The sequence below is a fragment of the Epinephelus moara genome, chromosome 3 (assembly GCF_006386435.1).
Source record: "Epinephelus moara isolate mb chromosome 3, YSFRI_EMoa_1.0, whole genome shotgun sequence".
Classification (NCBI taxonomy): domain Eukaryota; kingdom Metazoa; phylum Chordata; class Actinopteri; order Perciformes; family Serranidae; genus Epinephelus; species Epinephelus moara.
The window spans coordinates 2744130-2757515 of NC_065508.1; the positions used below are offsets into that span (position 1 = coordinate 2744130).

Below are 13386 nucleotides of genomic sequence, written 5' to 3' on the forward strand. Positions count from 1 at the left end.
CACAGTCCTGGGCCTAATCAGTGCCTGCAATGCTTCCAGCTTTGTCAACTGACAGTGTTCACTTGTGGGAAGCCAGCAAGGGATCTAATCCTCTTTATGGCATTAGCAACTCCTACTGCTTAGTTTGGGCTTCTTTATGGAGGGGAATGGTAACGGGCCCATGAACACAGTTGCCTAAAAGACACGTACTGTCACGGACAACTTGGATTTTATAAGTAAGACTATCATAATACCATCAGTTTTGCACAAGAACACTGCTGTTATGCTCTAAATCAACCATTTTGAAGCTGTAAAACATGAGCTGTTTTTGTGTTTAGTGATGAAAAAGTCACGGTGGCTTTTTGCATAATTTTATATGCAAATTTCCTATGCAGATGGGATGACGGTTTCAAACATGATTATCACTAGCCTGGGAACTACAAGCTCATGTTTCGTTTGCTCTGATACGTCTGGTCCCCCCTCCGTTCATACAGATTTCTAGCTGACCTGGCCTGGGTCAGGCTGATCACAAAATGTTTGTGATCAGACGATGCAGAGCCTTTATGCTTAATGCAAAGTACATGATGCTGTCATTTTTGATTTATGCACATTCATGCTGGGAACACTGCAGCGAGCATTAACGTAAAGAGGAGCACCATTGAGGCATTTTCAAAAACAACCAAGATGGCTGCAGCTGGTGTGGAACTTTGTGTTGATGAACTATTGTTAAATTCTGATGACAAAAACGGCAACACACGTTCACAGACATATTGATGCTACACCATCACAGCTCATCTCTGCATGCTGTAGTCTGTTTACCTTTGTCTGCTGCTCAGCGCTACATCACATTGCTCTGATTGGTTGTAGGTCTATCCAACTGCGTCCAGAGGCATTTTGGTCTGCAGGATGATGATAACGCCCCTTGAAGATCAAAAGTAAACCAAAGGATTCAAAAATCACTTGCATTATCAATTTGGTTTGGTAATGTTTCGCCAGACTATCAAAGAAACAAAATAACTGAGTGTGACATTGACCTGAGTCTCAGCAGCAAATCTCAAACTGGCATAGTAGCCTACTGGAAATGTGGAGATGTGATTGTAACAGTGATAGACATGAGTTCTCTTAACTTGACATAAATCAACTGCTCTGCAGCAACTACATTTTAGACTGGACCAATTAAGAGCCATGAGTGCATGCACACCATGATGGCCATGGACGGTCTGTCATACAACAGACCCTGGTACTTTTTATATTTCCATTACTGGACTGGTGACTATGTATTTGATGAGACATGAGATTGTTTGCATCGCATCAACAGTGGTGAAGATTTTTATATTATATAAAAGTATACCAATTAACACCATTGTATATTATCACCACTACTTCATGGTAAGTGGTTAGATGGCCAGCAAAACTAATGCTGACACATTGTCACACCCCTGGGTGTCTCATGGTGACACACAGGGCACTGTGTAGCATATATATATATATACACACACAGCTGAAACAGTTGTGACATGTGGTTAATGTCGTGAACAGTCATGGTTAGGTTTAGGCAACATAACAACTTGGTCAGTTTTAGAAAAAAGATCATGTTTTGGGTTAAAATAACTGTTTGTTCCATAACGTAACTTGATGTAAATGCATCATGTGAGTGACATCAGTGACTATACATGAATTGCATAACATTGACAACAATACAACAACACTGAATTTCAGTTTTACACGGAACGTAGATATATAATTGTAGTAACGTTAAAACAACATCAACCTTTGGTTTCACACAGAGCTGTGGTCTCCTGGATTAAAGTCCGGTTTTGTTTGACCGATCCACCTCCCCATCCTCCTACCCTACACCAACTTTCTCACTCATGGGTTTACATTGCAGGCAGTTTAAAACCAGGTGAGTCTGGTAAATATGCTAAAGAATGCCTCTGGAATCAATATCACGCACCAAGGGGTGTGACAACGTGGTGGTATTTGAAGCTCTGGGAATGAGAACTGGGTGAAACTACTGAATGATCCAAAAATCTCAATTGAAGTAGTTTTTTTTTTTTTTTAAAGATATTTTTTGGGGCATTTTTTAGCCTTTATTTGACAGGACAGACAAGTGTTAAAGGGGGGAGAGAAAGGGAGTGACATGCAGCAAAGGGCCACAGGCTGGAGTCGAACCTGGGCCGCTGTGGCAACAGCCTTGTACATGGGGCCCCTGCTCTACCACTACGCCACCGACGCCCCAACTGAAGTAGTATTTAAAAACAAAACAGTTGGCACTGTTCTTTGTATGTGCTTACCTATCTTCTGCTTGTTCATGCCTCAGCTGCAAAGCCTCTTTCCTACTGCACAAAACCCCACTAACACCTGCTAACAACTGGCTTTTTAATGTAATGGGAAGGGTGTAAACGGAATTCACACCAGGGTCAAATTACTCTGCAGTAGTCATGGGTATTTATTGGCTCCAGCTCTAATTGGCATTGATGGAAACACATCTTGGGTAAACGTGCTACTTTTGGCTCCTTAACTGGCCAGACGCAATGATGTGCCACCACAAAATACCATCTGTCTCTATCCAAGCAGTGCTCAAATGTCGATCCAAATTAGTCTGCACCGAGTTTGAAAGAAAGACTGAATAAGTAAGAGAGCCTCCATGGTGCTTTCTGTTGTTTACTAACCTGACACTGAAGGTGACACAGCAAAAAAAACAAAACAAAAAAAAAAAACACTCACACACAGAAATGCATGCTTGTCTGCTGCAGCCCTGTACACAGCTCTGGTCTGTTGACAATGGGAAAGGACTCTCCTATTTTTAGTGGGTTTACCTGTGTTGAAAAACCCACATGCACATAGGCTACTAATTTTGGTGCAAAAGGGGCACATGTGCTGCCACTCAGCCAAGCTTTGTTCAGCTCTTATTCTTACCAAAATCCAGCAATCTGGATGTCATTCATTCCCATTAAGACACAACTCCTGCTCAGACTCCTCCTGCCTCTTTGCGGCACTAATCACCCCTCATACACACATACTTCGCACGGTGAGGGCTATGACTCCATGTCTGTGTATGAGGGAGGATGCTCAGAGCGAACCCAACCTTTCCAGACACCAGTATGAAGTGACAGTCTGTGCGTTGTTCTCCTCTGCTCTGGATGGTACTGGGATATATTTTGGAAGGGGGGTCGGGCAGCAGCGACCCACCAGCACCACCGCCACTGAGCCTGACATGAATGACAAGTAAAAGAGCTCTTTCAAGCGAGCAAACAGCACAGGAATGTGCATAAGTCTGCTGGGCTGCACTCAGCCTTGTCAAAGCGACATTTTGGACCTTTTGGACCTACCTCGTTTTGTTTGTAAACAGCCAAACCCAGCTGAGAAGAATCTAGAGAGCCCTTTTATTTTCTGTTTTTAATTTCCAATTTAATTCTTCATTTTTAAAAAAGACATTTTTGAGTGGGCAGTGTTTTTGTTGGGGGTGTTTTTCTTTTGTCAAGCGTGAACAAGACAAACTTCTACAATGGCACTGGTTATGGAGCCTGTGAGCAAGTGGAGCTCCAGTCAAGTGGTTGACTGGATGAAAGGTAAGGCTTCAGGCACGATGATAGCCACATAGAAATTAATATCACCAGGCTGCAATATTTAGAATCAATGTAGTGTTGCTTTTCGCTGCGAGTCGCAAACGCATTTCAACACAGATTCACCCGAGATGCCAAAAGAGAACAAAACACCTGCTGAGCCTCGGGGTTTTCGCCTCACAGGCATGCGGCTGCGAAAGGCTTTTAATTACAGCCTTAAATCATTTGATCGATTTTTCCAGGCGGTGACAATGTGCAGACCACTTGTCCGTTCAGACTAACATGTTCTCCAGAGCCTAACACATTCAAATAGCACGGAGCGGTTTTAAACCTCTATTGTGTCCTGCGGTGGTTATTGTTAAGGCGGGCAGCCTCGCAGGAGTCTGGGAAACATAGCGGAGATCCAGTAATTACACACAAATTATAACCTTTCTCATCACATCTGAGGTCAGAATCTGCTTTTCAAGTTAACCACATAGGTTTTTCTGTGCGATGAAGTATCACAGCTCTATAATACAAGAGCTTGTACAGCCATCTGTGCCAAATGTTGATCCACAGATGTTCTAAGTCATTAAGAAGTCACAGCTGACAAGTAGCTTAACTAGTTTTAAAACCTCATAGTGCACTGAACCCCAAGGTGATGCTTATCCATTAAGAGTATATTAGCTCTGGCCTGAAGTTATACGGGCATAGGAGCGTTTTAGTATACATTTCTTCAAATTTGGGAAACATCCAGCAGGCAAATTAGGTTCAAATACACATGCACAGATAGGATCCAGTGTGGTACTGAAGCACTCTTAAGGCCAACTGAGCATCCAAGAGCAGAAGTGACGTTTTGACTAAACTGAACTGTAAATAATGGAGGCCTGGGCATTCACTTTAATATATAGTTGTTAAAATGAATTTATCATTGCTAAGATTTCATAGCTGTGTTGGATGAGAGATCCCTCAGAGGAAAATTGTCTGCTCAAGACCTATAAATGGCCCACACAAGTAAGACACTGTCAGGGCACAGATAACTCATTAGTGCTTTTTGTCTGTTTGCATTACAAAGTAACTGCCACTGGCGGTCTGTTGCTGTCAAATATGTAAAGAAAGAGGAGATGTTAAAGTCAGAGGGAGGATGTTGTCTAAGTCTGCTGTGTATTTATCTGTTAGCACAGTAATTGTTTCAGTAATGTGTGTTGTTTTGCAGAGCCACGTGCTCACGTGTCAGGCCACAGCCCTTCAGAGATGCTCCAGATGAAACATACACATACATCTTTACTGCCTCGACACACACACACAAACACACACACACACACACACACACACACACACAGTCTTAGTCATAATTCTAAGCCTGTGGGCCGTTTTCTGCTGGCTCAGACATATTATGATTGCAAAGATCAGACCTCTCTTAGTATGTGTTGCGTGTTACAAATACCTGAATCTGATGCTGCTTTTTTAAACAGGGCGTTTTTGTGAGCATGCTGGCTCCGTAAAGACTGTGTATAGCTCCATGGTGGATTTACAGACAAAGGAGACCCAGGCGTGATAGGATGTGGATAAAGGCAAAGACAGAACGGCCACAACAGTTCAAATGAGATCTAAGATGATCTGTAAATAAGCTGGCACAAGTGAGAATTCTAGGGAGCGAGAAGCGGAGATTGGATATGAGAGAGGGCTCTTCAGTGTCCCACATCTGACAAGTGGAGCAGAGAGGATTCTGTGCCCAGAGCCCAGTAATGGTAATTTAAAGTGAGGGACAGAGTGGCACTGAGAGACACTGAGGGAGAGGAAACGGAGAGGGGGTTTCATTCTTGTCTCACATCCATTCTCAGCTCCTGAGGACTGGCAGCGTTTTCGTCGTTAGCATTCACAGGTTCCATTATTAGCATACAGCTCCGTGATGTCACCGGAGGCCAAACAGGGGCACCCTGTGACCTTCCCACAATCCCACTCTCCACCCCCCAGTTAGTGTTTTGTGTGAGCAAGACGCCCAATTCCCAGCTGTGACAAAGACGCTTTAAAGAAGAGGTTCTCGTCACAAAAGGGAAAAGAATTTCAGCTTTGACTGAGAATTTGTTCTTAAACAAGCGCATGGTAGCTGTGCAAACACACATGATACATACATTTCAGTATTGTTTTTATGAATTGTGTGTGTTTTGAGGCACAGGCTTAATGCGGGTTTAGTATAATCTCTTTACTGTTCCAGGCAGTGTGCATTAACATAATTCATGTTTTGTGAAGTACCAGCTTTATATTTGTTCCCTTTCAGTCTGTCTTGCCCACAGTGAGTCACTGACAGTGATCAATGACAAGTCAGATTAACAGAAATCCATTTTAACAACGCTAACAGCCTTAAAATGTGTCTCTCACCTCACATTACCAGTGGATTATCTAGAATGAAGATCAGGATGTGTCAGTGCTGCGCTTTTAATTTCTCCTCGGCGTGCCTCATAATCTGGCCCCTACATGACATGGGCAGGAAATCTGATGCAGCAGAGATTACTTAGTGCAATTGGCGAAGTGGCTACTCCATCTACAGAGGCTGTCTACTGCATGATGCCATGGTCAGAAGAGGACAAATATGATACAAGACATTTCAGTTTAAAATGTTATCACCGTTAAACAGCATGTTCATTTTACCTTTTGTGTCTTAACTCTCAAAATCCAAATATAGTAAAAACCTTTATATCCATCAAAATAGTGCTGCATGATGCTTTACAGTAAAAAAAAAAGATGTAAATTCTCATGGGCGTTTTTGAATCATTGCTCATGAAATCAGCAGACAGCTTCGTCGGCTAGATGTCTCATCCTGCCATCACTTTATGGAAAGCATCATGTCCTCTCTTCACGTATTTCTTTATTTGGTCCTGCGGTCAGGGAGAACCCCTGCCAAAACCCTGCTTCATGGTTTCTATGGCAACATGGGGAATACTTCATTGACATAATGAGTCTCAATTAACTTGGTAAAGAGGCTGATTAGTTAAGCCTTTAAATTTTATGCAAAACCATGAAACTCCCTATGTTTCCTCTCCACCGTTTAGCTGCCAGCTAAACCAGATCTGAATGCTTGATCAGGTTTAGGCACGGCACTGAGTCACATGTATATGATTGGTCCGCAGCGATGAGAAGACGAGATGAGCAAAGAGTTGTCAGTGTGTGTGTGTGTGTCCCTCTCACTGAGAAGATGGAAACAGACCGAGTGTGTAGAGAAAGCCCTACAAAGGCTACTCTCTCTGTCTCCAAAAGGATAGCCAGTTAGCATTCAGAGTTGCTCTCTGGTGACATTCAGCTATGATATACATGTATATACACAAATGAGCTAAAGCTGAAATGATTACACAATTTTTTTTCACAATTTACAGAAAATGACTCAGCAACTATTTTAATAATCCATTAATTGTTTTATCATCTTTCAAGCAAAAATGCCTCTCGAATATCAACATGTACTGTTCTTCTTTGTCTTCTATGATAGTAAAATAAATATCTTTGAATTTTTTGACTCTCAGTTGGATTAAATATGCAATATAAAGACATAAACTAGGCTCTATGACATTATGACAGGCTTATTCACTTCTTTCTGATAAGTTATAGACCAAATGATTGAGAAAATAATCAGCACTCGGCAGGAATTGTAATAGGGAGGAACACATTCCCCCCTATTACAATTCCAATATATTGTTGAAAAATTAAAAAGAAAAACAATGCACCAAAATAATGGACAGCAAATGTAATCATAATCATAAATACATTGCTATTGTTATTACTACCAGTTCAAGAATCACAGTGTTTTGCAATACTGCTTGTGGTTAGTCCGAGTGGTGCTGCTATCCCAGCAGAAGCAGTAAAACTGTCTCTCTATTTCATTACTTTCAAATGTATTCAAAAGTAGGAAACTAGAATGTATTATGAGTGTTACATACGCTTGTAAAGTGTTAGTACATCATAAGAAGTCATAAAAAATGTCACTGAAAATGTCATATTAACATAAGTCATAAAAAAGTCGTAGCTTGTGCACTTTTCCTGTGCAGCCCTCAATCATATGCTGCTCCTGAAAATGGCACTTAGTCATCAAAACTTTCAGCACCCCTCATCTAAGATTTTTGTTTCAAAATGCTCGACAATGGTCAGTTTAGCTTTTAATTTTCTAAAAATTTCTCCTGTGGGGACCCTGTGGAGGATTGGGTCACAGACCAGGAGAGAGCAGGCGATTACTAGAGATGTTTCACGAACCCTTAGTTAGTGTATGCACTGTTATCATCAGGCAGAAGGTATAGGGTGCCATTGCTCCGAACTACCTGTGCTGGCGGAACATTTGTGCAGTGTTGAACAAACTTTGTACAAAAATAACTGTCTGTGACAACACTGCACCTAATGATATGTAGAACTGGACATTAGGTGGTGAACAAGTCTATAATAATGTGGAGGTGCCCTGTTGTTGATGTTTGGTCTTTTGGTGCTGTTGTTGTTGTCGGTGTTATTATAGTTGTCTGTTTATCTATCTGCCATTTGCTGTATAGTGCACAATGAATTTCCAAAAGGATTAATATGTATCTGTTTATCTGTCTAGAAGGTGTAGATTAATGACCCCACCCTCATTAATAGCTGATTATGGCCCTGAATCAGCACATTAATCCATAATGGAAAAACAAAAACACAAAAAAACAATAGCAGCTCTTAAATTAAAAAAACTGTAGATACAATTCTATAGTCACGACACCGTCATGCAGATGCATCAGTTTTCAAATCAAAATGTATTTACAAAGTGAAATGAGTTTGCTGGTAGGAAGCAAAGAGGACGGACACAGTATCATTAACACCTATGGAAAATGCAGTCCAATACAATGCATCTGAAATAAATACCACCTGTGTACAGACTACATGCAGTCTCTGCTGAAACTGCATGTAGTCTGTTTGTGTCAGAGAAGTGATTAAAGAAATTCTTGAAGTTTGTGATTGTGATTAGATGGAATTCTTTTATGTCCACCCCCTGTGTATACCGTATTGATGCACGCGTTAGCGCTGTTTTAAACCTGATAAGGTGAAAACCGCTGAGGGAGACAGGAGATGCAGAATCGGCGTGTTTTAGTCTGCTGCACTTCATCGACTGCCTCACCGAACGACTTCACACCTGCTGCAGCAGTGAAAGATGTAACACAAGCTGAGCACAGACACGCAGCCCCTTTTTAGTTGAAAGCTTTTTCTAGTTTAAAGCTGAAACTGCACCTTCAGGACTGTTGAGGAGGAGGAATCTGTCAGATTTCTTGCTTGACACGGACGGTTTCACACTTAAGACACAACAAAATACAACCTGCGCTCACACTTTACAGATTTACAGCACATATCCTGGCAAGAAAAGCGATATCAAGCCCTATCAGAGCACATAATGCAAATAGAGGTTTCATAAGGAATCTTAGATACCACCAGCAAACTAAACCTTTATGTTGTCGAGCTGTGCTGAAAGTTTTTCCTGTCTTCCTGTGTGAATCCCTCAGGCCTGGATGACTGCCTGCAGCAGTACATCAAGACCTTCGAGAGGGAGAAAGTAGGGGGGGACCAGCTGCTGCGTATCACCCACCAGGAGCTGGAGGATTTGGGAGTGTCCAGAATCGGCCACCAGGAGCTCATACTGGAGGCTGTGGACTTACTTTGTGCTTTGGTGAGTCCAAGCTTCCCACACTGTCTTCCCACTACTCTGTACTGTCACCTCAAAGAGTCCCAGACCACTGCTGTTGGATGAAATTTCTTTAGCACATTTGGTGCCTCCTCAGCTTCTCAAATACTTGGAAAATCCCTGGATTAACCCCAAAAATGTGGTGTTGTCAAGCTAGAAAATAAGGTTGTTTTTTAGTGATATTTTGAATATGTAAGATTTCAACTGATAGTGATGATGTTTGTTGTGTTCTTGCATAAAGTTATCATCCAGGAAATCTGTCAATCACTTAACAAAGTCAGTCGTTTCAGGAATAAGTGAATACTGATTGGGAAAATGCTCCGGGCCTCAATTTTTCAAACATCGCAGCAAATCTAGCAGGGATAATAATCTGATAAAAATATCCTCTACAGGCAAACTTTACAGCTGTCATTAGTGCTGACACGGATTACAGCCTCCTCTTGAAGTGATTTCTGCTCTTAGCCTCAGAAACACAAGTTTTGTGAGTGTCAGCATGATGGACTGCTGCTCTGATGGTCGGGCTGATGTGCTGCTGAAGTAGCGAAAGCCTAATATTTATACAGCTTGTAACACTCAGTCCACGTGTCACTGCAGGGACCTCAGGTGTTACCTTGTGATTCAGGTCAGCAGGACCACAATGACATAAGAGAAACCGGTGACAATGTGACTTCCTGTTCAGGAGAGTCTTTTTAGGGGGCATACAGGGGCCACATCCATCTCCATATTTAGAACATGCATTTGCCCCCCTACCTCCAAATAAAAACACAAAGTTAAAGACATTTACACTCTAAATTGATGCAATAAATTTTCCCCAGAATCCAGGGGATTTTTCTGGTCAAGGACCCCCCCACCTTTCATATGTGTGTGTGTGTCTCCTCCTCATGTTGAAACAAAACCTATACCCCTGGGTCAAAATCACATGATATAGTCAAAGAATATTATCTTTTCTTCACAGAGGGGAGCTTTTACCAAACATTGTCACTTTTTCAGGTCACTTGTCTCTGAATGACTTAATTTTTAAATACATTAACTCTGAAATCTGAAGTATTCTCAAGTTTTTTTTACCCTTAAATTTGCAGTATCAGGAAAAAAGAGCTTCTTTTTCTTTCATTGTTTTTCCAGTTATTTCTTGCTTTGTTATATTCCTTTGCTTGTTTAAAGTTTGGGATGTTTATTAGGTTGATTTAACCACCTGTTAGCTCACAAAAAAAATCATTTTTGATCTAATGAGTGCCGCAACTAACATTGTCATTATGTTATTTTCATTTTTTTATTTAGTACATAAAATGTCAGGAAATAGGGAAAACTGGCAATTTCACAGAGGTTAATGTGACTTCAAATCATATAGGCCTGTCATGATAACTCCTTTTGTTGGACGATATATTGTCACAGAAATAATTTAGATAACGATATTATTGTCATTTTAAGACTATTTTATGCCACTGGTATAATGATTACTTAGGAGAATAATAATGCAGGTATACTCTTTCAGAGAGCAATAAACTTTTAATTCCAATGTCAGCAAAAAAAAAATTCTGTTCATTCGGCTTAGGTGCTGCAAACAAGTCTTATAATGGTTGAGAAAACACTGCTGTTTATATTTGGCTAAAATTATGGTGACATTTTCCTATGTAAACAAACACACATGTAAACACAAGGACAACATCATATGATATATGGATATGACCTTAATCATTTTTGCTGACATGGGTAAGTTGAGTAATTATCATGACAGGCCCACAATGACAGCCTATCAAACAGAACTGCAGCGAAATCCTCAAATTGGAGAAACTGGAACAAGGCAATATTTGCTAATTCATTTTATTCTTCACAGCGTTTAACAAATGCAATGTCGTTAAAGTTCTATGTAAATGGAAATGTAAAGCTCTCTCTGTGTTTGAGGAATGCTTTTTATAATTGGTTGTAGGCATGCCATCCACCCGCTGAATCATTCCTCATGATACTGTAATTTCCCTCTTTTCAGACCCTTATCTTTAATTGCATAGTTGGACAATTACAAAGTATACTTGGATGTCAGTACTGAGCATTAATAACCAATTTGCATCTCAACCAAAATGCACATCTGAGGTGGTGTTAAAGGTGAAGAGTGAGACAGAGGAAATCAAAAAGAAGAAGATGTTAAAGGATGTATGAGAGGCAGGAATGACGGAGAGAGGGTGGAATAGAGATGAAGATGGGTACGTGTCAGCTCAAGAGAGACATACAGTAGAGAGACTGGATGGAGATTTAGTGGACCGAGGTCACAGATGCAATCTGAATCTAAAGTCCTCTCATCCTGCATCGCTGCACGGGGGGCCTTGCTTCAGCCCCAAAGCTCCTTATGTAACTGGGATTTAGTTTTAAGTCTCTCAGGCACTGCTGTATTGAATATGATTAGTAGCCCTCCTGCCGCGCTCTCCCCTCCCAAGAAACTCTGACGTGACAGACGCCCACTGGCCCCCACGTGCAGTTTGGCGTACGGGTAATGAGCGTTCGGCTATCCCTCGACATGCAACGTGACAGATGGAGGGGAGCGGGGCCGCGTGGACGGGTCAGTGGTTTCGTTCCTCTTTGTGTTTGTCAAAGGGCACGCATCTTCTGTAGTGAGACAAGGTGGGCTCCTCTGCCAGTGATCTTTTTTATTCACAGAGCAGATCGGTTTCAGTCTCCACACTGGAGAAATTCTTGGAATGCATCACAGTTAAAACAAACACTGACAAACTGGTCAAACAGAGTGAGTTTACTTTCCTCTCTCCTCCAGAATTACGGGCTGGAGACTGAGAATCTGAAGACTCTTTCTCATAAGCTCAATGCATCTGCTAAGAACCTGCAGAACTTCATCACAGGCAGGAGGCGCAGCGGCCATTACGATGGCCGAGCTACCCGCAAGCTGCCCAATGACTTTCTTACCTCCGTGGTGGACCTGATCGCTGCAGCCAAAAGCCTTCTGGCGTGGCTGGACAGGTGAGATTTGCAAAAATCTGTAATACATTTAATCATGTTAAAAGGCCACTGTAAACATTTGGATACATACATAAATACATGTTTATGTGCACACACTGATACATTCACTCACAATGTTTTCCCTGAACTTCAGTTTGACAGTAGCAGTACGGGTTTGACAAATATGGATATTTTGTACTTTATTTTGCATGCCTCGTTTTTAAGTTTTAAGTTTTTAAGTTTAAATTTTGAAATCTTTAATCTGACTCTTTCCCCTCGACTGCTGTAACACTGGAATTTCTCAATTGTGGGATCAGTAAAAGTGCATCCTATCTTATCTTATCATATCACAAATCACAATTTGCCTCACAGGGCTTTACAGCATACGACATCCCTCTGTCCTTAGGACCCTCACAGCGGATAAGGAAAAACTCCCAAAAAACTGAGATATAACAACATGCAGTACTGATGGGTAGGGTGGTGTGGTGTGTATGTCAAGAGTATTAGAGTAAGAGAAAATGAAAACGCAAAAGCCATTCTGGGTGAAAAAAAAGACACAACTTGCAGATTTGCACATACTGTATTTTTTATTGTTGTTTATTATGATTTATCGTTATTGTTAGCAGCTAAGTTGTTTACTTTGTGTTGATTTCTCATTAGCTCTTGCTCTCTTGCCTAGTAGCACCGAATGTGTTGGGTCCAGCTTTGTTAAAAGCTTGTAAAGTACATAAGTACTCATGCTTGCATCTTCAAGCAAAAACATCAGCTCTGGATTGGACTGGATTTGATTTGATGGACTCTTTGAATTTGACATTTTCTTTACATTTTAAAAATAACCTGCAGCAGAATCTATAAAAAACTTTCTTAAAAAGGAATGAGACCATCTTTATTTTATATTTATCAGGCATTGGTTCATGTTGTGTGTTTTGGGGATTTTGGGTTTGGGTTGTCCATCCGTCCCATTCTTGTGATCAAGACGGCCTTGAGCAAATTTCTTACAATTTGGCACAAATGTCCACTTGGACTCAAGGATGATCTGATTAGATTTTGGCCATCAAGGGCTCTAGTTTCCCGGCGCAGCGCAGGGTGGCGAACCCCACGCAGAGCTAGTTTCGAGCAGCGCAACCCGAGGCGCGCTCAGTTTGGTAGTTTGGCAGACCAAGGTGAGCTGAGATGGGTGTGGCGGCGCAGCAGGGGGAGGTGTCGACAGATCCAGCTTGGCGCGGTGACAGTTTC

The 13386-nt window shown here is 41.5% G+C and overlaps 1 protein-coding gene across 8 annotated transcripts in view; it reads left to right on the forward strand.

Annotated features, from left to right (window-relative positions):
• Positions 1-3059: 3059 nt before the first annotated feature.
• The window catches only part of LOC126387604 (connector enhancer of kinase suppressor of ras 2-like), a 45078-nt gene continuing 34751 nt past the window's right edge, over positions 3060-13386 (forward strand). For all 8 annotated transcript variants that reach the window (XM_050040148.1, XM_050040150.1, XM_050040155.1 and 5 more), the window contains exons 1-3: positions 3060-3551; positions 9029-9192; positions 11969-12171. In XM_050040148.1, coding sequence (XP_049896105.1) covers positions 3488-3551; positions 9029-9192; positions 11969-12171 — 431 coding nt within the window. In that variant the 5' untranslated portion in view covers positions 3060-3487. The remainder of the gene's footprint in view (positions 3552-9028; positions 9193-11968; positions 12172-13386) is intronic.